Source organism: Hippoglossus stenolepis, chromosome 10 (genome assembly GCF_022539355.2).
Source record: "Hippoglossus stenolepis isolate QCI-W04-F060 chromosome 10, HSTE1.2, whole genome shotgun sequence".
Lineage (NCBI taxonomy): Eukaryota > Metazoa > Chordata > Actinopteri > Pleuronectiformes > Pleuronectidae > Hippoglossus > Hippoglossus stenolepis.
In genome coordinates, this window is record NC_061492.1 from 9,445,512 (window position 1) to 9,469,128 (window position 23,617).

Consider the following 23,617-nt stretch of genomic DNA (forward strand, 5'->3'; position numbering starts at 1 on the left):
TGCTGCTGGGTGTTGTTGGTTGTTCTTGCTGTTGCCGTCACGTCAGCATGACTGGTTCTGTTTTTATGACAAACTGGATGTTGCAACAACACAAACTTACTTTTCAACAAAAGATTTGAATGAATGAAAATCCACATTTGAACAAACTCAGAATGAAATTTTTTTTGCGTGTGTGCTTGAAACAAGTTTGTGTAAAAGTGGACTGCAGAAGTTTCAAGGTTAAACATTCCAGAATTGTATGATTCAAATAAGATTCAGGTTTGTTGCAAAAATAACATCAAGTTCCAGTAGATTAAAAAAATTTAAATACCACTAACCGTTTGTCTGTAGCGAAAACACTTTTGTTTGTACAGTAGATAACCTTTAAGTTTTTTTCCCCTCACTCTCACATCCCACACGTCTTCGTATTTGTAAAGCACATAGAAGATTCATGTAAATCGGCAACACACCAACACCTTAACCCTTATTAGTTTCATTTATGACCACATTTGCATAAATAATGTGCAATATGAAAATTAAAACACTTCCTGTATACATATTTTGTTTCTTTTCATGTCTTTGTTCAGTACACGTGTGGCATTTCACAAGCACCATCCACATAAATCATCAGAAATAATAAAATACAGTAAGACCAATCTGCTGCCACTGTATTTCGACCCGTGTGAGAATCATACACAACCCACGATGGAGATTCATTAATGTCCCTTAAAAATTCATAAAAGTCAGTTGGAAATCCATTTCCAAAAGTCATCCGGCCTCCTCGCTAATATTTATAAAAATAAATACAGTTGGACCACTGTTTGATACGGAGTTAAAAGCAATATGACACCCAGAGGCTCATCTAAAACACTGTTTGTAAGTGCAATGTCGCATTCAAGTGATAAAAGGCCTTAAAATATCAATAAATATCTTCTGTGCAACATTTGCACGCACACTGTTCAGCAGTCCCACTGGGTTTGAGCTGGAAGAGAAGGAGTAGTGTTCGGAGGAGAACAGCGTATGAAGGCTGGACTTTGTGTAACGTGGTCGACTCTCCTCAAATGTTAAACCTGAGATTTGTTGCTTCTGTCCCCTTCCAGCCAATATTCTTCTGTCTGCATCTCTGTGAGCCGAGACACCGTCCTCTGGAAGGCAAACCTTTCCTCTTCTCCACTGAATATGGACAGACTGCTGGCCTCGTCCTGTCGAACCCAGGGAAACAAAATCATATATATTCGATATGTATTTAATGTGTACTGCTTTAAATAAAAAAGGCATCAGACGAGTGGTTTTACATTAGTTTAAAAAAGACAATTAAACAGAAGAATCCTACATACATGTTGAAATCTGAAGTCTTTTTCTAAAGGAACCTCAGACGATCTTAAGGTTTTAATCTTAACACGTTTACACAGACCTTCCTTTTACTGTATATTTACATTTGAAATTTTTTTTTATCTTAATGATTTCTCTTGACCCTGAAGAAAGAACATTTCAGCTTTTTAAAAATCACCTTTGGGGAATTTGATATCTTTATTAGACAGTTCCAAAAAACGAGTCAACAGGAAATGAGGGGGAGCGAGTGAGATGCAACGCAGGGGATTTTTGAGTTCATGGTGGATTTTTTAATAGTTTAAATGAAAAATAAACAAACTTATGTCAACGTTTCAAATGAGTTAGGGGAGATTCTACCAATCGGTGATTTCCATCTCTGTTGAAAACAGGAAATTAATTTGCCACTGCAGTGAGATGATTTAACACTGCAGTTTCCATAGATACATAATTTGCGTTTAAAAATAAAGCAGCGTTATTCTGAGTCAAATCTGTATTAAGAAAACAGCACCTCATGCAAGTTAGATTTTTTATTTCTGTATCAAAAAGGACTAATGGCCTTACTCGTGTTTCTGTTGATTGTTGCAGATATTGTTCTATTATCAAAGTAATAAATATACTTTAGGAGTGAACATTCCTGGCAGCAGTTTGCACTTTGACTGTTTTATAGCCTCTTATATTGAGACTGAATGGACACACCCAACACGAAAAACTGGTTCAGCTGGATAAAAGAAAGAGAGTTGCAGAGCTCTTACCCTTTTCAGCCCCAGATCGTCCATGAGAATGTGGCTCTCATCATGACCGCGATCCCCGTTGAGCACAAAAAGGTCCTCCAGAGGGTGGTCCGCGAGAATCACCACCCGCACCTGAAAACAAAGATGACTCATTGTAATAAAAAAAAGTTTTGGTTTTTAAATGGGCGAGTAAATTAGTGAAACGTACCTTGTGGTCGTAAAGAGCGTCCACGAGCGTAATGAGCCGCCTGGCTTGAGTTTTTTTGTTCAGCGTGAGCAGAGGAATGTGACGGATAAAGAGGGTGTCGAATAGCCTGGATATCTCGAGGTAGTCACTGGCCCCTAAAGGCTGAAACATTTACATTCAGACACTGGACGTCACAGCAGCCAAAAAGCAGGGCTTCGGATGTGAAATCACTGGAAGCCGCTGTGCACTTTACATTTCTCTGAGTCTTTAAATCAATCAGTTATTTCAAAATGTCTGTTTACTAGAAAACTAATCATTTTATGACTTTTTTGATTTCTTTGGATAACATTAGCTCACATAGAGCCATTAATGTGTGAATCACTTAATCACTTAACAATCCGAAAATGTTTTAAAATGATGAAATCGAAATTTGGTCGAGTTCTCTGTGTAGTAAAAGACACCAAATAGTCTGAGGCCGAACTTCAGCGACAATAGAATGAAATGATAAAAAATAAATATATATCGATGTGATGGTGAAACAATATTTTGTGTTTGAATATTTTGTGCAATATTAATCGTATTGTGGCTTTAATGAAGCAAGGAAAATAGTGTAAAAAAGCAACACACAACAAAAAAGACCCAAAAATCTGGATTAGAAGTCAATAGTGACACAGAGTTTTACAACAGTTATGTCATAATATACATCACACAATCAGTAGTGAAAAAGTTCTGACGGACTCACCCTATCACAGAGCTCCTCAAATGTACAGTCTGCAATGGTCCCACAAGCTTTGTTCAGACGCACTTTTCTTTTGAGAATGTTCATAACTCTCGGCCGTGTAACTGTGGGGAAATGTAACATGATAATTATAACCGCTATAAGCAGCAATGGTTCGGGGCCAGGCATTTTGAGGAAGTATAGGAGGAAGAGGAAAAATAGAGGAGGAAGAGGAAAATGAGCTTTTCATGATGTATTTTTGATTGAATAGACATAAGCAGAGTTATTGTGCTTCAACCAGAGTTTGAACTCAATCTTAGACTCTAAAGGCAAGTGGCTGCTGACTATTACGACTGTAAAAAAATTCAGTTATCAAGATGCAGTGTCGCGAGTTTGGTGTCAATTGATCCAACACTGTGGGCGGGAGATGGGTTTAATTAGTTTGACAGTTTTTGAGTATTGACTTCATGATTCCTGCCAACTCAAAGTGTATGAAAGTTTCTGCTTTAGTCGGCCTATAATTTGGTGAAAATTGTAAAGTTCTAGCACTTTGGTTGATTTGCTAGGAAACTTTAGACTTTGTTGTAGCGCCACCATCAGGACTATTGGCCCACAGAGCCGGTTGAGGACAATTGGCAAAGGACTGGATCTATGGGCTAAGTTCGTTTTCATGCATGGGAAAGTGAATTTCCTCGTAAAAAGAAAAATAATATTGAGAAAAACAAGAGAGAGCAGCCCGGCCCCTAATGACACCTTGTAATATGAAAAAAAAATCCAATTTCTGTGGCAATACAGATAAAATGATAACCTAATATCATACCAGCTGTAAAATTAAGTCACATATCATATTAAAGTGCACTTACTGTCATTCTGCTTGAAAGCCAGCTCATCAAACATCTTGTCTAGAGTCGCTTCTACGTCAGGTTCACTTGAGCTACGATAAATGTGACAGAGAAGCATTGATTAATCTACCTCTAACTTTTGGTGATTGATTTACCAGAAGAATTTCTTACAGGAAGTAGAGTTTTCCAGCGGAGGGTCTGTTTCTTCTGCGGTAGTCGATCCCAGAATCCAGCCGAAGAGTTTGGCAATATTTCTGAACATGAGAGACAAATAATTAACGACCGGAGCCTTTAAACTATTTAAGAGAAAAATTGATTTCAATATGTTTGTGAGTGGAAAACATTTTATTCTACATTCTTACCTGCAACACGGCAATAAAAGGCACAAAGTTGACTCTCTGCAGCCCATTTTTATACAAATCTGAGGGAAGGTGACGAATATAATATATTTCATTATTTACATTCGCTTAATGTGGATTTCTTCTCTAGATTGGCAATATCTGCAGAATCATGTTGTGTATGTGATTAATTTTAAATCATTATAATCAACTTGTATTGGATCCTACAGTTTTGACCTTTCAAGACAAAAATAAGGAATATGGATGCAACTTGAAACCTATTGAATACAGAGTTAAAACACTAAATATTAATTTTATACATGAAGGTTTTAAATGTGTTATGTTATCTAGATATACATGTACATGTATTGCGGCACTAGTTTCTAACCTTCAGGAGGACGATTAGAAGTTGCCACGACAACAACTCCTTTCAGGAACAGATTCTCGAAAAGCTGCTTGAGAATCATGGCATCAGCGATATCAGTGACCTGAAACACATATGAGACGTGAATTCACTTTTAGCGGCAGCACTGCTGAGGTTGCAGACACAAAAAATGCACAGAGGCTGCCAGACTCACTGTGATATGTTGAAACATTGAAAGATCATTACCTGAAACTCATCAAAGCACAAAACACAAGCCTCCTCACTGATCTCCTCAGCAACTGGAGCAATTGGGTCATAGGATTTGGCCATTTTACCTGCTTTCCTCTTTGGCATACTCTGCTTTAATCGATGGATCCCTAAAAAAAACAGGTGAGAAACTTATAAATACAAATTAATTCAAACAAATACATGGTCGCTAAAAACCTGTGGGTTGTTCTGGGTGTATAGTTAGAGTTACTGCGTACAATATGACAAATGAATTCAAATTCACTACAAATATTCACTTCAAAGAGTATATTTGCTAAATATTTGTGATTTAAGTTATCGTTTACTTTATCAAAGTACGATAAGTTCAAGTAAAATCGTACAAACACTGATGAAAACAAGCTCCTCGGCGAAGGTAACGACAAAATAACAACCAGATACGCAAAACAGGGAAGGGTAGAAAGCTCAGCCGGCTTATTTAAAGCCTCTAACTGCAAATACAAGAGAATACAGAAATATAGAAAACACAAAATACTTGACAAACTTCAGATCGCTTTTGCCAGTCACCAAAGTGCTGTGTTGTTCTAGGAACCTCGTATTGTACATAAATATACAACACAACAAATTACATCACCAATTACAAGAGCTTGCTTCAAAGACAACAATTCTTGACAGGGAGACAAAGTGTCTTGGTTGATTGAGTGAGTTGTCTTTAACAACTGACATGATTTAATGAGTTGATTTAATGATGAATGAAGGACTACAAGTGGTACCAGAGATAGTGTCGCCCTCTGGTGGTAGCAAATCTGCCTCAAAGACAAACGGCTTGAGTTGCCCTTTTTAAGTTATTTAAAAAAAGAAGCTGTAATTTTGGAGCAGTGACGTCAGATGGTTTTGTGTCGATCATTTAATACTAAATGTAAGGTCACGTACGGTAAATGGTGACAAGAATAAAGATGCTTTTCAGGCCAAAACAACCACTAGAAGGCTTTGGTTCAATGTTTTTCCTTCTCGTGTGAATAGGGTGGGGACACAGAGTGAACACCACAATGACAAGGATACAAGTCTGGTTAACTGACGATGTAGATGGTAACTACAAGTGGGTTGAATCCAGAGAGCAGATTTAACAACCACTGAACTTAACCCTGAACTCTGAGCTCACTTACTCTGAGATGTGCTTTCAGTTGCAGTGCAGCTGATCAGAGTTCACCCTGAGTTAAGTGAGTGTGGTGAAACAAAAAAAATCCCTCGTCACTTCTACGATACTATGATTCACCATGGAATGTGTAAATAGAGAGTAAAGTCTCAGTTCAGATCAAGTGGAGCTGTAAGTATAATGGATGAGGATACACATGTATCTTTAAACGCAGAAGTCGCAGAGAAAGAGCCTGAGTTGGAGAAAAGAGTCAGTGACATTTTATTCAGTATAGTCCATTATCCATTGTTTAACAGATTTGATTTTCCTTAATGGATGATGAAACTTGAATCCTCATGTTATTTTAGATGTATTGTTAACATAGGCTATACATTTATTTATAAACCTACTGACTTTGGAAAATTGCAAATTAAAGTGTCTCTGATAATACTAGAGTTTATATTTTTATAGTAAAGGCTGGGTATTTTATATATTGTGTTTGTTTTCAACATATAATAAATTAAAATAGTGACTGAAATGCTGTTAAAACAGCCACATTTCAAAAACTAAATTTTAAGTCTTTTTAGTCATTCTAAGGACCAATAAGCAGGTTGCATCCACGGAGTTTTAGTTACACACAGTAACTGACCCAAAATCAAAGTGATCTCAGATTCTAGAGCTGGAAAATGAATTCCCCTCAACTCAGGAATAATACACTTAATGTTTTCATTAAACTTGCATAATGTAAAATCCTGCACATCTCTCTCTCTCTTTCAGGGAAAATATAATGTGAAACCTCACACTTCACAGCCTTTTTTAGTTTGCAGCACAAATTACACATTTTCAAACAACTGATGTATTCTGTCATTGATGCAATAATTGAAAGCTGGCTCATGTGCCCCCCAGTGGCTGTTAGGAGGACTCTGTGAGATCACTGCCTCGGTGTATGAAGTGTACTCACTTTTATGCACATCCAACATAAAGCCATGGAAATGAACCCGCTTTTTCTTTTCAGTCTCCACATATGAATAAAACATGTCCATGACCATTGTTTTTCCTGTGCCTGAAATAAGAAAGACAATGCCAGTCAGAAACAAATGAGTACATAAAATACTAGGTTATTAGAAATTAGATTTCTAGTCACACTCCTTACCGACGTCACCAAAGATGTAGAAGCCTTTTGGAGGTTTGGGTTTTGTGAAAAACTGAAAGAGATAAAGGGAGAGAGAAATAAGGAATTAGATAAGATAAGGAAATAATAGAGCACCATTCTAGTGGTTACCCAAGTTTAACTGACTCCATCAAAATACCACATAAGACCTGTTATCCAAAGTCAAAGGCAGTAAAGTATGATACTAAATAAGTTATTATAACAAAACATATAATCACAAAGGCTTTGAGTAAGCAGACTGGAGTAACTGCCTTTAAATAGACTAAAAACAACACATGCTGCTGAAACCATCTACAGAGATGATAAACCTGCATTTACACATAATACAGACAGTGGTGGATGAAAGGATGTGAAACCTATGAGAACCTCATGCATATATAATAAGAACAGTACCAAAACATGTATGCTTGATATTCTACTGTAGCTACTGTAACAACAAAGATAAGCACTGTTATCCTCCTACGTGTCATGATTTGACTTCACGTCACAATGGGATTTGTGTGTATTTGATTCAGCTGACACTTACTTAAAAAGTCAAATCTATGTAAAACTTTGTTTTTCTAGCTGTCAAGTATGGTGGTGGAACTATTGTTTGAGTTTGTGTGGTGGCTAAAAAATGAAATCCAGAAAATGAAACTGAGAAGAGGGGTGGCGTCTACAACAGGACAATGATCCACCGCAGACCTCAGGATCCACCATGAGCTTCTTCAAGAAACACTGAAGCTTCTGAAAGTCTGATCTTAAACATTATGTGTTCAAGCATGTTTTGTTATTTAGGAATTTCTCTTTTTCTTTAACAGAATTTCTTCCTCCTGTCAGCGAATCATTGTTTTTTGTGAATGCACTTTTTGGACTGCTGGAAATAATCTTCGACTCTGTGCAATGACAATATATTTCTCTAAATATATGAGAAAACTTGACGCGAGCTACAGGAAGAGCGGGTGAACACTTATAAATGAGGAATAGAGAGAAAAGCTGCTGTTTGCAAACAGTAACATCTGACAGACAGGGTTAGGTTACGAGTTAGTGAGTCTGGATTTTTGTACATGCAATTTGTTTTAATATTTGAAGTTAAACACTTGAAGATTGGCTTGTTTTTAAAGTGTCTGTTCGCAGCAGGGGTTGTATTCACTTCTTTTTTAATCAAAAAATCAACATGACTGCACAATATTCAGGTATAATTTGCCCAAAGTTTAGTGTTCAACAGATCAATCATTTCTCCAACCGATGTAAACATGTGATGAGTGTTTCCAGGTGTATGACTGACAGCAGGAGATCCTCAGGAACAACCAGTCACTACCTTGGAGAAGATGGATGTGGGAGTGTTGCTGTATCCTCTCAGTGTTTTGTGCAGCTCGTCCAGTCTCTGCATCACCGCTCTCTGGTGCTCGTCCTCCCGCAGGGTCCCGTCCCTGATCAGCCCGCTGTAGTGATCCATAGGCCCGCAGAAGCCCCCGGTGGCGCCCGCACCCACCTCCTCCTCCACCTCCTGCCGGGCTTTGACGGAGTAACCTTAGAAATGAACACAACGCGGGCGCTAGTGGAAGTTCAGCTCGTGTGTTTACAGCAGGAAACAAGAGGCTTATAGATGAGGTTCGTGACAGTGAAGTGTGACAGCTGCCGGGAGCAGAATAAACCCAAAGAACTGATGAATTTAAGTTTATAAAACCGGTCAAACAACCACAACAACACCGGGTTCGCTGTGGGAGAACGTCAACTAGCTAGCTAGGTGGACCTTTTCACCGTTTACGACACTTTTTAACCTCCACCGTCACAGGGACTCAACTTAAAAGTCGCCTCACCTCGTCCGCAGATCTGCGTTAAACATCTCAGCGGGCTCCCGGAACAATAACGCTCCGTAAACAGACGCCTGAAGCCCAGGAAGGCTGAGGGTGACATCCCCACACACAGCGGTGCGAGGACCGCCATCTTGTTTCAAATGACGTCAACGAAACTTTATTAGCAAGGACATAACACACACAGACAAAACAAATGTCAGCCGGCAGGGGGCGACACATCTCTCAATTCTGTAATAATAATAATAATAATAATAATAATATTTTGTTCCACGTGTCAATCTATTGCAGAAAAGGGTTATTTCCGTTCTGTGGTGGAAGTTCCTAAAAAAGGAAATTCAAAAAGCCAACATGATAAAATCCTTCTTTTCTCTATTTTTATAATATTGTAAAATGGATGTTTTGTTTTTTTTTGTTAATCAGACAAGCTGACTTATAATATTCATATTCATTTCTGTCTGTGAAATTCAGTGGCTAATGTGCGATCAATTTCACCATACATATGTTCACACTGTACATATTCAGTTTACACTGTATATATTAGTTTTAACTGCATTAATATTTTTTTGACTTTTCTTATATCTCCTTATAAGTATCGCATGCTACCTATTATTACTTTACTGGTGGTTATCCCTGACTGCCCTCTTGCTGCTGCAATGCTGCAAATCTCCACTCTGTGGGACTAATAGCTTAGCTTAGCTTAGCTTAGCTTAGCTTAGCTTAGCTAGCTTAGCATAGTTTAGTTTAGTTTAGTTTAGTTTAGCTTATCTTATCTTATCTTATATATATGTATATATAAGGTAAAATAAGGGTTAGGGTTAGGGCTAATTTTTAAATATCATAAAAAGAAAAGCAGCATATTATCATGTTTGAGAGGCTGGAATGAAAAGGTATTTTTTGGACCAGATTTCCATAAAAAAATATTTGCGTTTCAGATTGATGTTTTGTTTAAGCTCAAATATTAACATCAGCTGTCAAAATATTTTTTTTAGTCCATAAACTACAAAGCCAGTGTAGAAATTTAGCAGAACAATGATTAACTGGGACTACTGATTATTGTTTATTACAAATTATTATTTATATCTACATTGTTTTAATTAACCGATAAATTTAGTTAATGCCTGTTATAATTCACCACAGCTCAAGATTTGAATGTCTTGTTTGTTGGACCTATAGCCAAAACCTAAAATATATTCAGTTTAACATCATGCATGATAAAGAAAGCAGTACCCTCTTACATTTGAGAAGCTGGAACCAGTAAATATTTGTCATTTTGACTCAGTATATGACTTAAAACAATATTTTGATTATCAAACAAATAGATTATCTTTATAGTATAAAAAGCCACAAAAAATGTAAGTATGAATGTTTAAAGTAACACTTTAACACACACCATTGGAAACCCACAACAGAAAAATAAAATGTTCATACTTTCCTATGAATTCTCTCAATATGACTCTGTCCTCAGTCTAATTATATCTCCACAGCACTGAGCCGGAGTTGCAGACAAAACATGGCTGACAACAGTCAGGGTGTTCCAGGGCTTACAGGCTTGTTGCCATGACAACAGAGGAGCCCTTCGCTCCCCCACCCCTCTCCCTAATGCACACAGACACACACACTGTCACTCGCTCTCTGTCTGTCTCTGCTGTACACACACACACACACACACACACACACACACACACACACACACATATACACTGTATAACAGTGGAATCCGCCTTGCTTTGAGATCCAAGCTCTGCTATTGGGAGCAGGAAAAATATAGGAAATCCAGCACGGAGCAGAGGGATCCTCCACATCTCCACATCTGTTTTGGATGGTGAGTGCCTGGTGACTGGTTATTGTTTGTTTACATACTGGATCCTTTGCCAAATCTGCTTTAAGCAGGATCCTTTTTAAGTGGCATATAAATAAATTGCAGTTCCTTCCTTTTGGTTAGCTCTGCTGCTGCTGCTGCTGCTGCTGCTGCTGCTGCTGCTGCTGCATGAAAGATGTGCCACATGTTTCTCTTCTCGGAGCTGCTCCTTCTTATTTTTTAAAGATTAGGGTGGAAGCTGTCATCGTAATGGTAATTCATAGCTGGGTAGCCATGGTGAAGTCAATTTCCCCCTCCCTCTGCCACTGCTGAATGCATTAGTCTAATGAGATGTCTGCAGCCTGTGTGCCGAGCAGCAGCAGCAGCAGAGGCAGAGGAGGCAGCAGCCGTGTGTTAACCAAGAGGGGACGAGGAAAAAACCACATCCAGAAAGACAAAGATGGCTTTCACTGCATTGTGGGGGATTTAGGTTTATAGTCACCTTCTAGGCTCCTAGGATTTAAGACTAAAGGGCTTGGCTCTTGGACTTTCACAATAGAAGATAGCAGGTAATAGACACCCCCTCCCTCGCTCTCTCCCTCTCTCTCTCTCTCTCTCTCTCTCTCCCTCTCGCGCTCTCTCTCTCTCTCAGGGTTATTGGTGTGTTATCAGTTCATGATGGAGGTGCTGTTTCCTCCACAGCTCTTGCATGGCTGCCTTTTGTGTTGTTGGATTATTACCACAGTGCTCTGCTAAATTCTGCTCTCCTCGCTACATCAGTCCTCTGCAGTCTCTCAGTGTTGCTGTTGTGCACCTTTACACCAAAGCTACTTCCTCTGTGTCCGCTCTGAATTGATGCTGCTCTCTGATCTGCAGCCCCTGAGGAGGAGTATTGATGTTTAAGTAAAGTGCACGTTTCTGTGTGTTTTCTTTTGCCTGAGCTCATCGGTTCTTTCCTTTGTCTCCAGCTCCAAATGAGTGTACCTGCAGCAACGGCACAGAAATCAGACGGCAACAACAGTGAAATGCAATCAGCTGCAGTGGCTCCCTCCTTCCTCCCCAGCCAGTCGGGGAAGATACCGGGCAGGAAGAGAGGGAGACCCCCACTCCGCAATGTCGCTAAGATGGATTTTCCCAACCGCTACCCAGAATCGCTGCCACCGCTCAAAGTGCCAAAGAAGAGGGGGAGAAAGCCGGGCTTCAAGGTCAGCCAGATTAGGGGGAAACAGGGGGGTGATATCTGATGTTGTGGATGCAGCATGTTAAAAAATGCATGTGTACGCATACACACAGGCTCCATGCCCTTCAGATTTTGTGGGACCCCGGTGTAACAGAAAGACATTAAAACATCTATGAGGCTTTGTTCTGCTGCAGGCAAATATTTTACATTTTGGGTCTAAAAGGAGCTGGTCATTAATACAATAACAAATTCATTGACTGCAGAATATAAACTACAACTTCACACAGATTTCGTATCCAAATTATTTAACCATCCCCCTCCTTACATCATTTAGTGTGTGTAAATAAATAATATGCCCGAAATAAACATAGGAATCCAAAAACATGTACTCTTCTGCAGCTCAAACCCAGGATGGTGATGACGCCATTGGCTATTTCTCCACCCAGCAGCACCCCAGAGCCAGATATGAGCTCCATCCCTCAAGATGCCGCCACCATCCCTCACTCTGCCACACCCCAGGTGCTCACAGGTAGGACACAAAACACTCTAATGGTCTTTTAGTGTCCAGTCTGGGGTTGTTTAAGGACAAACTGTGGTGAGACACCAAAGATAGTTTCTCCTTTTTTCCTTATCTCCACCTGTGTTTTTTCCCGTACTAGTGTGTATCTACATCAACAAGCAGGCCAACACGGGCCCCAACCTGGACAGGAAGAAGATCCAGCAGCTCCCCGATCACTTTGGACCCGACAGGCCCTCGGTGGTGCTGCAGCAGGCCGTCCAGGGCTGCATCGACAGCGCCTTCCAGCAGAAAACAGTGTTCACTCTCCTCACACAAGGCTACGGGGGAGAAAAAATATCAGGTGTTGTACAAAGACCCCCCTCAGGTGTTGTTTTCTGTTTGTTCAATACCCTTCAATACATTTCTTATCATTTTACCTGAGGTGGAAGTGAGAAATAACTATCTTTAGACCATATTGACCTAATTTGTGGGAAATTGTGTCCGGCCTGTGCTGTTGTTTCAAGTGCTCTCCCTGTTTTGCTCTTGCAGCCACGTTTGACGGGAAGCAGCACCTTCTGAGCCTCCCTGTGGTGAACAGTATTGACTATGTGCTTCGTTTTCTGAAGAAACTCTGTCGCAGCTTGCACTGTGAGAACCTCTTCAGTGATCAGCCCATCACCCAGCACAGCGGCCGCTCCTACCAGTCAGATGGTACTTGTACATTTTGACCTCAGCAGAAGCAACTGTGCCAATATAAACAAATGCTTTCAGCTAATTTCGACTCTAACCTTGTCTTTAGCTGAGACATCCATGGCCGACGACTACCACTTAGACCAGTCAGACGGCAAACGCTACTCCATGGAACCTGGCGATTCTGCTTTCAGCTCCATAAGCTCGTCCTACTCGCCAAAGTCCTCCTACGGGTTCCGTTCATCACAGCAGTTCTCCAACGGCTCAGCTTCCATGAGCATGTGCAGGCAGTCGTCAACAAGCCCAAGCACGTTCCCAGAGAGCAACAGGACAGGTGAGGAGTCGTGGGAGATAAAACAAACCAAGATTGTGTCCAAGTTTATTTCCCAGACGTATGAAAAGTAAAGCGGCTTTCTCTGCTTTGTTATTCCAGGAGGATATAATGCATCTCCAGAGTCCCAGGAGTCCAAAGCTCCACCCAATAAGGACCCAACCACCTGGTCTGTGGAAGATGTCGTCTGGTTCATCAGGGACGCAGACCCACAGGCTCTTGGGCCTCATGCGGACGTCTTTAGAAAACATGTAAGTCCACTGTGTTCTCAACAAGCTGACGTGTCAGACTGCTGCTTCAAAGCCAGACTGAACATCCAGCAGAAATCACCTTGGCTGATCAACTATTTCTCACTTATTTGACACCATCTTCTTTTTCTCTCAGGAGATTGATGGAAACGCTTTGCTACTCCTGAAGAGTGACATGATCATGAAGTACCTCGGACTGAAGCTGGGGCCGGCCTTGAAGCTTTGCTACCACATCGACAAACTAAAGCAGACAAAGTTCTGAAATCCTTCCACAATATATCTCCTTCCCTCTTGAATCCAAGTTGTTTGAGTTTGAGCATAGGGTCACGTCTGGGGTCTCATGTCCCCAGGCGGAAGGTACGTCACTTTCTTCCGGGTCCCCAGAAGTAGGTGTCACTTCCTTTTCTACCAAAAACATAAGAAAAATAAATTGGCTTCTACTTTTTATTTATCTCCTTTTTCGTAAGGAAGAAACAGTACTGTCATTTTTGAATTGATAATGTGATAGTGAAGAAAGCCACTCAAAGAATGAAATGTCCAAAGGAAAAGATAGACTCCAACTTAATGCTGATATTAATGGTGATATTATAGGGCTAATGTAAATCTTCTCCAAAATCACCTGCAGTTTATGCGATGTCAACAATGCTGTATTTTTTAATATTCTCGTTTTTCACAGCTAACACACTATACGCACTTTAACTTTAACACTACTTAAAGCTGCAATTACAGATTTTTTGGCCACTTGGGGGCAGTGGTAACATGGAGGACTCGTTATCAAACAGTTAACAGCAGTTATGGAATTACATTATTTGGTCTGATTTGGTGCTTCTGATCACCTGAAGAATGTATTTTATTTATTTATTTTTTTTAAACAAACAGAAAAAGCTACGCTAAGACGAGCTGCAGATTCAGGTGACAATTCTGTGTAGTTTCCTCAATTTGAGCATCGTACTGTCACATTTTTACATGACCTTTTTATACTTTGTTATGATAAAAAAAATATTATCCATTCTTAACCATTTAAGAATGTTGAGCAAACTCGTTGAATGTTTTAAATCTGGTTAAATAAAGGGAAATGAAAAGGAGAAAGTGACGTCCTTTAGTTCTAGGGACCCTAAAGGAAGTGGGGATCCTACTCTGAGCTGAGGGCGGCAGTGAGACCCTTTTAGTACAGATTTTGTTTTTAAGATTCCCATTTAAAATTACTTACAATACTTTTGTCACGGATTTTGAATTAAAAACCTTCAGATTATGGAAAACATCCACCATAAACATGTTATGTATATTCCTTATCTGACTAGAAATGTATAAGAGAAAACATTTTTTACCTTAAGACGACTTTCCATTGTCAGATCTCACCACAGGATCTTGTTTACTCGTGTTTATCAAGATGAAAACATATCTATGACTATACTGAAAATGGTGCATTACATACTATGTTGCTTTTTGATTGAGAGATTTAGAAAATCATTTTGATACTATTTTTTCACATTTCTGTGTCACAAAAAAATACTTTCCCTGTGGATGGGTCCTTCTTTTAATTATGATTTCAACATGTGAAAGACTGTATAACCTAAGCAAAGTATAGAAAGACAGTAGCTCTCTTGTTCGTATACACAAAGTAAAATGAGAGCATGTGAACGTGATATATTTATGTTTCAATATGCAAGATTGTTACATGCCAATTATCTCTCCTCATGTATACTCATTAGAACATTTTTTTTAATTTCATATGTTTATAAGTTTTTATCAAGCATCAGTGTTGATACCGAGGTCGTCAAAACACGTAAATGTGACACTAAGAAAACCTAAATGGCGATGTAAATGGGTATATAATATAGTATTGCTTTTGTATACCACTTTTGGTGTACAGTATGCATCCTTTTTAATCAATTAACCTTTGTAAGTGAATGCTGCTGTAAAGAAATTACATGTAAGCCATGCCTAGTGAGAACATGCTGAGGTGTTTTATTTTGAAAATCACTACGAGTCAGAGTTTTAAAGAATGCTGAGTGGATCAGAACTCTACGCTGGTGCTAAAAGTTATCTACGTATTTAAGTGTTTGCTTTTGTGTCTGTGAGATGTAAAGGATATCCTATGTGTATAATGTTACTGTATGTGAGTATTAAATTAAGAAATCAAGTAATCAGAGATTATGAGTGAGTCAGGCTTTTTATTTCTGTGGTTCTGGCTTTCAAAACTAAGCCTGAATTGATCCAGATTTGAGTTTGGGTCGTCACAACTGAGAATTACTTTGTCTGGGATCCTTAACTGTGCTTCAAAATGTGATTTAGCAAAGGTGACCTATATCTGTTGCTCCCCAGATGGTGTCCAGGGACCTCCAGGGGTCCTAAATAGGAAACTGCAGACGGACTAGAAACAGCCAGTCTGGCTCCATGAAGGGTAACACAATCAATTTACCTGACCTCTAAAGTTCACTGATACAATATATCTTACATGTTTATATTTACAAACACTTAAATCTCTATCAATCTTCTCATCTAACTCAACAAGAAAACAACCAAGGATGTTCCCAAAAGGACACAACATCCATTTAAAACTACATTTTGGCAGAGTTTTGCACGATCATAGAACCAACGTTAAGGAAATTATCATGTCTGTTCAGTTTTGTGCTTCAGAAGTGCATATTCACACATTTATGTCTCTATATGTTTTTAGTCCCTTCAAACTATTTGGCACACAATCCAGGCTGTAGTTAACGCTGAAGACCGAAAGTCACACTCGGCATCGGCAGATTACAGACACGTGTTGTCCCAGGGAGAACAACGAACTGAGGATACTCACGACAGAATGGTCATTGCATCTTACACACAGATCAAGTGCCCCTGTGCTGGAATACTGGGATTGAGGTTTTCTTTACAGCGGTGAGATTGTGGTAACTTGATGAAATACAACAAATGTATTAATGCAACATGTGAGGGAAATTAAAAGCACAAGAACAGCCTTGGACCAATTTGGTTTTCTAAACAAACTATCAAAAAAAACTATAAATATTATATATTTATGTTATAAAACCCTATTGTCCTATTATCCATGAACACTTGGTGTATATTTATGGCCTGATTCCACTATTGCTTAGACACAGTATCTTTAAATCTGACATCTTAGGCCAAAGGTTAACAAACAAATAAACGATTCAGCGTCACAGCATCACCGCCTGACCTTTCCCATTCCCTGGTGGTGTGGATAGGGTTTTGACACTACACTAAAAGAGCATGAAAGTCATTCATGAACTTTGGGGACACAGGAAGATCAAGGTGGACTGGTTGTAAGCTCCAGGAATAGCCAAATTCGTATAAACCTTTATGTAAATGGTCTGAATGTCCTCTGATATCCTCCATGGAGCCACGTTCGTGTGTGGATCACAGAGGACATTTAGGCTAAAAACATGGTGTAAATGAGGCTGTTTCCAGTCGAATTTGAATGTCTGGGCTTACGGACCCTTGGGTGACACCACAAGAGCAGTATAGAGGCTTGTTATGGGTTTTTTCAGTTTTTTTTTTTTTTACGTCTGAAGAATCGGTCACCATTTACTTCAATTGCATTGGATTTGGCTGCAACGCTGTTTACCCCTGAAACTCCAAAAGTGTTTTTTGGACTCAAACCATTCACCCAACCCTCCATCGGCATATAGATAATGAGTGAATTTTAAATTTTTGGTTAACTATCCCTTTAACGCTGTAGCTGTTCTAGCTGGGGGAAATAAAACCAACATATAATTGTACATTAAACTGGATAAAATGAAATATTTGGTGTAAGAGGGTGTGGCTGAGGTGTTCTGGCTTCATGGCTCCTGGCTCCTGCAGAGAGTGAACCCCGAGGCTTTCAGGGACCCTGATTGGTTTTCCACCCCCGAAAATCCCATTATGCTTTTTAAAGCCACGTTTAATGGGAATGCAATAATCTACCCCTCAAGTGCATGGATTATAAATTCATGATTCGTCAGTGTCGTAAAAATTGGAACGCATCGCTCCATCTTGCGCATTGTTTGGTTTCTAAAAAAAATCCACAACAATCCCCCCACCCCAACCCCTCTAAAAAAAAAAAAATTATCTCCTGATGATGAAATGTGGGGGCTGCCCGTCCTCATCACCATGAAGGATCCGGTCATAAAGTGACAGGATCCAGCTCCATCGAGCCCGAACGGAGCAGCAGAGCATCAGTGAACTTATGATCAGGCTGTGATGCGCACGGGTGACGCCGCGCTCCTGCAGTCGCGTAACCAAAAGACTGGCGTGGGATCGGTCCCTGCTGCGCCTCATCTGGAATAACGTCGGGAAAATCCAGAAAAAAAAATTCAATAGCGGGTGTGCGCGTGTTTTTTTTTTTAAAGGAGGCGAGCAGTGTTGAGAATAATCCCCCTTTTGGGCGAACGTCTCCATCGGAAGGGGGGTTTTCTGTACTTTGCAGAAGCCAGAGCAGATTTATCCCGATAGAGAAGCACCAGATATAGGCTGTGGAAAAAAAAAAACAGGTAAGAAGTGACTGTGCGTGCAGATGTGTTGGATCTTCAGATTACAGATGCGGCAGTCGGTGGATTGTTTTTATTAATATTGATCATTGGTTATATGTCATGTTTTCCTTTGCGTTTTTGGATGAATGCGATGGAGCGGACGAGGGCTGGCACACTGGCACCTGCGCATCCCTTAAAATAAAGCCTCTGCCTGGAAACAGCCTGAAAAACAAAAAAAATGAAAACGGCGGTGGATGATTTGACGGAGGAACAAAATGTCGTGAGGGGTTTGCGTAATAATTGGCTTTTATGGAGACGTAATGTGTCCGCAGATGGAGCTGCTTTGCGCATTTTGTTGTTTTTTTAATTCTGGCTTCGTGCGGTGGATGAGATTTGGGCAGGTTTCTCTCTGCGCACGGAGAGGTGCCATTAGGAGCAGGATGGAGGGATGTGATGTGAAAACACTCTCACTGCGTCGTTTCCATCGGAATGCAGCAGCAGCAGCAGCAGCAGCAGCAGCGTCTCTCTCTCTCTCTCTCTCTCTCTCTCTCTCTCTCTCTCTCTCTCTCTCTCTCTCTCTCTCACATTTAGCTTCAGTAGCATTAACTCAGATGTCATTGCCCACAGTGTAGGAATAAAAACAGCAATCTGCCGAACCCCACGTCCGGGCACGACGAGTCCTCCGTGCCCGTGGCCTGTGCGAGATGTGGCGAATGTCTCCCACCGCATTCGAGCCGTTTTCTGAAGCGCAGCGCTCCGTGAAACTACCCCCGTTTTTTTCCTGCTAAATAATGCTCATCCTCAAGGTCATTCACCGGAGCCTTTGTGTCATTGATCAAACCCCCAAGATCTGTGGCTGTAATTCACCACACACGCACGTCAGGGTTGTGTGTGTGTGACACGTTGAAAGGCTGCAGTGATTGTGGCTGCAGCTCATTTCTGCTGTTTGTTGTGGAAGGCCTGAGCCAATGCAGTCCAGTCTGCTGCTGCTGCTGCTGCAGAGATCTGGACCATATGCTGGTCTCCAGAACATTTTCACACTGTGTTCCAATATGCAAATCATATGCTGCTGTCTCATTTGGTAAAATATGTATGAGCATTGACGCATACTTGGCCATTTTATGTCATTTTTGCCACATCACTGGTCAATAATTCATGACTCCGTGGCTCCTGACAGGCTGCTCTGGTGTGGTTGTTCCAAGTTGTCATGATTGCTACTGAGGGCCTTCGTTATAAGAAACTAATCCAGACAGATTGTTCTACGGATTCCCTACACCTGGCTTAAACACTATATTACATACTCATTTATAAGCTGTATTCCCCTTTGATCCAGATTACGGAAGGGCCTTTGCATTCTCCTGCATGATGCCCATATACTGAGGTCTGTGGATTTACTGCAGCGCTGCCGCTGACACAACCAGGCAGAGGCTTTGTTGTCGCTGTCAGGTTGTAGGACAGTGTTTTCAATGGAAACTTGATAGCGCCGATCGAACATTTGATGAACTGGTTCTGCTCTGACAGTGGTGATCCAGGTCAGTGCTACGCGAGCCACAGACTGGCACAAACAGGCTGAGGGGACAGAAATAGAACAGGAGCACCAGGGAGAGAACCCCCCTCAACAACTCCTTAAAAAACTAAACACATTTACTCGCTCTCCACTAACTCATGTGGATGTCAAAAGGGGGAGTTTTTTATCTGTGCAGTGCAAGAGATTTTCATACTGCCGTCGCTCGAGCAGAGATAAATGCATTATTCACGTGTTCTTGCACCACAGGAACCATGGGAAAGCAGAACAGCAAGCTGACTCCAGAGGTGATGGAGGATCTGGTGAAGAACACAGAGTTTAATGAACATGAGCTGAAGCAGTGGTACAAAGGGTTCCTGAAAGACTGCCCCACTGGCAGGCTGAATCTGGAGGAGTTCCAGCAGCTTTATGTCAAGGTCTGCACGAACCACGTCCTTTCTTTATTTAATGATCTGCTTCTTTTACATCTGTCAGAGTTATATTTTAGAACATTTATTCTTGCCACAGCCTCGTTCCAACATATAACCGAGGCTATTACCGCTGCGGCTGCAGCCTTTTTAAAACCTTGGGTGAATAATTGAATGCTTCTCTCCCACATTTGCAGTTCTTCCCTTATGGCGATGCATCAAAATTTGCAGAACACGCCTTCAGAACCTTTGACAAAAACGGAGACGGGACCATCGATTTCCGAGAGTTCATCTGCGCCCTGTCCATCACATCCCGTGGCAGCTTTGAGCAGAAACTCAACTGGGCCTTCAACATGTACGACCTGGACGGCGACGGAAAAATCACCAGAGTGGAGATGCTGGAGATAATCGAGGTAAGGGATTATGGAGTCATTAAGCCCTCGTTCATTAGGGGACTGGCTCTGGCTCTGGCTCTTTTTTTTCAGCACACCTGTCATGCCTTGAGCTCAGACGCGGTTTCATAACGACAGAACTGCAGTTGTATTGAATTACATCCATTTCTGGAAATACACCAGTGTAGTAAATCTGATCTGTCTCAGCGATAGTGGAGAATATTGACAGTTCCTGTTGTGATAAAGATAGTACAGGCTTTATTCTCAAGCATCTATATCATGACAATCTGTTTTTTGTTTTTTCAACTCAAGTACACAATCTGTCATATTGCAGACTGCTCTGATGAATGGACTATAAACTGGATGCTGTTGAACACGTTGATATAAAGGAGGTTATCATACAATTTAAGTGTTGAGGTTGCTTTGGTCACGTTTACATCCACATTACTAACACTTTGGCAAAAGCTGGAAAGTTGAAGCATTCTTGCTTCTGTAAATTTTACTTGTAGCAAACAGTTAAAACAATGTATATGTTGTTGTAACTTGCAGTGCGAACAGTTTTAGTTTTAGCAAATTTTGCCGTTATGTGGCTAATAAAGGATTTTATTAACTGTTTATTTGTTGCTTTCAAGCTAACAGTTCACATTTTTATTGATTTTTCCGGTTCGGCAAGTTTATTTGATCATCATTTGACCAAATCATCTTGATCGCCGCCTGGTTGCTGGCTGCAGTATAGGTCTTATACCATGCATCCTCCAAAAGAACTCGATATAACGGCTCCTTATCACTGCTGCGCAGACTCTGGCTTCTGTAAAAGTCCAAGATGGCAGCACACGTATCCAGGATGCTTTAGCTAAATTTGTCTCTTTATTACGGAGTTCTATTTTTTAGTTTAGCTTATTTAGTCAAGTGTAGTTGAACTGATCAGTTTACTCTTCCACACAACCCTCAGCAACTCGGCATGCTGACCCCCTGGAGTACAAACACCCCTGGTCGTGAATCACTGATCCATGTCCTCATGAACAAATGACTACATGTAGGCTTCACTGGATTACGTAACAAACCATTAGCTAATTTCTCACTGCATCTCACCCACAGGCCATCTACAAAATGGTGGGCACTGTGATCATGATGAAGATGAACGAGGACGGTTTGACACCACAGCAGAGGGTGGACAAGATCTTCAGCAAAATGGATAAGAACAACGACGACCAGATCTCGTTGGAGGAGTTCAAAGAGGCGGCGAAGAGCGACCCGTCCATTGTGCTCCTGTTGCAGTGTGACATGCAGAAGTGAGCCCCCCCCACCCCCCTGCTCGCTCCTCTCCCTGTCTGTAATCCACACACTCTGGACAGCAGCACATGTTTTAATGTCTCATTAGGTTCTCTGCCATTTCCACAGGAAAAAAACAAAACAATGCTTGGACTATTTTTCAATGGACTCGCTTCTTGTGGTTGTATGCATGAGAATGTTAAATGCTGAATAATTTTGAATATAGCTATAAGATATCATACATTTCTATTTCAAAACATGCCAATGTGATTTGTGCACAGTAACCCCACACATCCTCATCCATCCCTAGCTTGTATATCAGTGGAGCACTGCATTAAATTATGTTCCTACAGTATTTAGGATCCCCAGTGTTCACTGCTGCGACTACTGTACGCTTTACATAATAGTATCAAAACAATAATTCCTATGATAATTGTAACTGTCTCTGCTATCCAGACTTGTTGAGCTCGTGGAGAATAGAAAGGCTCCCGTCTGTTCCAGATGTTTTCACGCGACGGAACCGAGAAGTATAGGTTCTTTGCATGCCTATATTATGTGTCAAAAAAATATAATCTCTTACCTTTTGCATCTTTAGGTGGCTATAAAAGAGAAACCCTCCAGAATTCATTTAGTATTGTTGCATGGGATGTACAGTATGTGACTCACCAGACCATTAGTTCACCTCCAGCTGTGTGGGAGCATGCTTCCCTTTTAAAACACGTGAATGTGTGACACGATATTTAGGTTGCAGTTGTTGGCTAATTTTGCAGAGGAAGAGCATTCACATCACCATTCTATTATATGTTTTGCTTCAGTGATTTGTGGGATGAGCAGAAATCTATTCATGGAGCAGCACTCCCTTTTGATTTTATTGTACTGCTGCCACTTAATCTGGAGTAGGGGCCAAAATGATTGCTGTCATTGGGCACAGTACTCATGCATTATTCATAATGATCTAAAATTGGCTTCTTTTTCAGGCTGCTTATTGGAATTTAGGCTTAAATGAAATTTACTCAGTACATATCAACATGTTTACAGAAATGATGAGCACTGCAAAATGAGAACAGCCTCGGCTTTTGACCCTGACGCTGGGAGCTCGCTCTCTGGGCCGGGGACCTTGTGAGAGGGGCTCCACTTCCAATGCAGCAAAAGGGGAGGACAAAAAAAGCCTTGTATATGTTTACTGAACATACTGCATTCCTAAAACCTTTTTGTAAGGAGAAACTTTTTATTGAAAAGTCTCATCTTCTAATCTATTCCATTCGCAGCAATCATTCAAGATGCGAGACCCTCAAAGGGAGGTGATTCATAAAGCTTTTGAAGGAGCGTTTCAGAGAGTGACAGCAACTGGTTGGAGACGTAGGCGAAAGTTATTGACGAAATTCTCTTTCAGGAGTTTTGCTTCCCAATTTCTAGGCTATGCAAGCACGGACTGAGTGTCTGCTTGTAGTCCACTTACAGCAGTGGAGGCTGCAGAAGCTTTTCACCGTTCTGTCTGTAACACAAGAGAAACCGACCATCACATTATTGATGTCTATTTGATTTACACATTTCAGTCCAGTCACCACGGCAGATTCTTTGTTGGAGTAAATATTTATATCAAATATGAAAAATCATCATACAAGTGACTGTATTCTTTTTTACATGTGGCATGTGTTGCACCCAAACCCAATTCTGTAGTGATTAAAATAAATAAACCATCAACAGGCTTTTTCAAAGGACACGGTCTGACAGGTGCAGTTACTGAAGACCAGACTTTGGGCTTTGACACTGTATTGAAGATATGATGCTGTTGATGGATGAATGAATGAATGAATGAATGATGCTTATGATGCACAAAATAGTTCTAAGTATCCTGTTTTACATTTATTGTAACATTGGTTAAAGTTTTTCACAGAAATGACACCTAACAACTGCCGGATTAGAAACAATGGCTGTTTTCAATCATCCCATGATTTGAGGTGTTAGTGTAAAAATAA

General features: G+C 40.6%; 3 protein-coding genes across 6 annotated transcripts; 2 read left to right on the top strand and 1 right to left on the bottom strand.

Moving 5' to 3' along the window:
• Window positions 1–461: 461 nt before the first annotated feature.
• Window positions 462–8,966, bottom strand: afg1la (AFG1 like ATPase a). 2 transcript variants are annotated; one of them, XM_035169031.2, is made up of 13 exons: window positions 8,825–8,966; window positions 8,323–8,534; window positions 7,005–7,056; window positions 6,813–6,914; window positions 4,738–4,868; window positions 4,516–4,615; window positions 4,152–4,210; window positions 3,961–4,043; window positions 3,811–3,881; window positions 2,972–3,072; window positions 2,251–2,391; window positions 2,064–2,174; window positions 462–1,181 (listed from the first exon to the last, which is right to left on the bottom strand). In XM_035169031.2, exons 1-13 carry the CDS (start codon window positions 8,949–8,951, stop codon window positions 1,044–1,046), a joined length of 1,428 nt encoding a protein of 475 aa, XP_035024922.1. In that variant the 5' UTR covers window positions 8,952–8,966; the 3' UTR covers window positions 462–1,043. The 2 variants fall into 2 exon arrangements, with proteins under 2 accessions (XP_035024922.1, XP_035024923.1); XM_035169032.2 differs by having other exon boundaries at window positions 8,323–8,559; window positions 8,825–8,958.
• A 1,471-nt stretch (window positions 8,967–10,437) lies between these two features.
• Window positions 10,438–15,719, top strand: LOC118115934 (sex comb on midleg-like protein 4). Of its 2 annotated transcripts, none has more exons than XM_035167160.2 (8): window positions 10,438–10,643; window positions 11,588–11,824; window positions 12,199–12,328; window positions 12,459–12,659; window positions 12,848–13,009; window positions 13,098–13,322; window positions 13,422–13,570; window positions 13,704–15,719. In XM_035167160.2, the coding sequence occupies exons 1-8, from the start codon at window positions 10,641–10,643 to the stop codon at window positions 13,827–13,829; spliced, it is 1,233 nt and encodes a 410-aa protein (XP_035023051.1). In that variant the 5' UTR covers window positions 10,438–10,640; the 3' UTR covers window positions 13,830–15,719. The 2 variants fall into 2 exon arrangements, with proteins under 2 accessions (XP_035023051.1, XP_035023052.1); XM_035167161.2 differs by lacking the exon at window positions 10,438–10,643 and adding an exon at window positions 10,897–11,188.
• Window positions 15,720–17,691: 1,972 nt separating this feature from the next.
• Window positions 17,692–23,359, top strand: vsnl1b (visinin-like 1b). Of its 2 annotated transcripts, none has more exons than XM_035167139.2 (4): window positions 17,692–18,058; window positions 19,813–19,983; window positions 20,172–20,387; window positions 21,465–23,359. In XM_035167139.2, exons 2-4 carry the CDS (start codon window positions 19,822–19,824, stop codon window positions 21,660–21,662), a joined length of 576 nt encoding a protein of 191 aa, XP_035023030.1. In that variant the 5' UTR covers window positions 17,692–18,058; window positions 19,813–19,821; the 3' UTR covers window positions 21,663–23,359. The 2 variants fall into 2 exon arrangements, with proteins under 2 accessions (XP_035023030.1, XP_035023029.1); XM_035167138.2 differs by having other exon boundaries at window positions 17,695–18,063; window positions 19,817–19,983.
• Window positions 23,360–23,617: the final 258 nt, after the last annotated feature.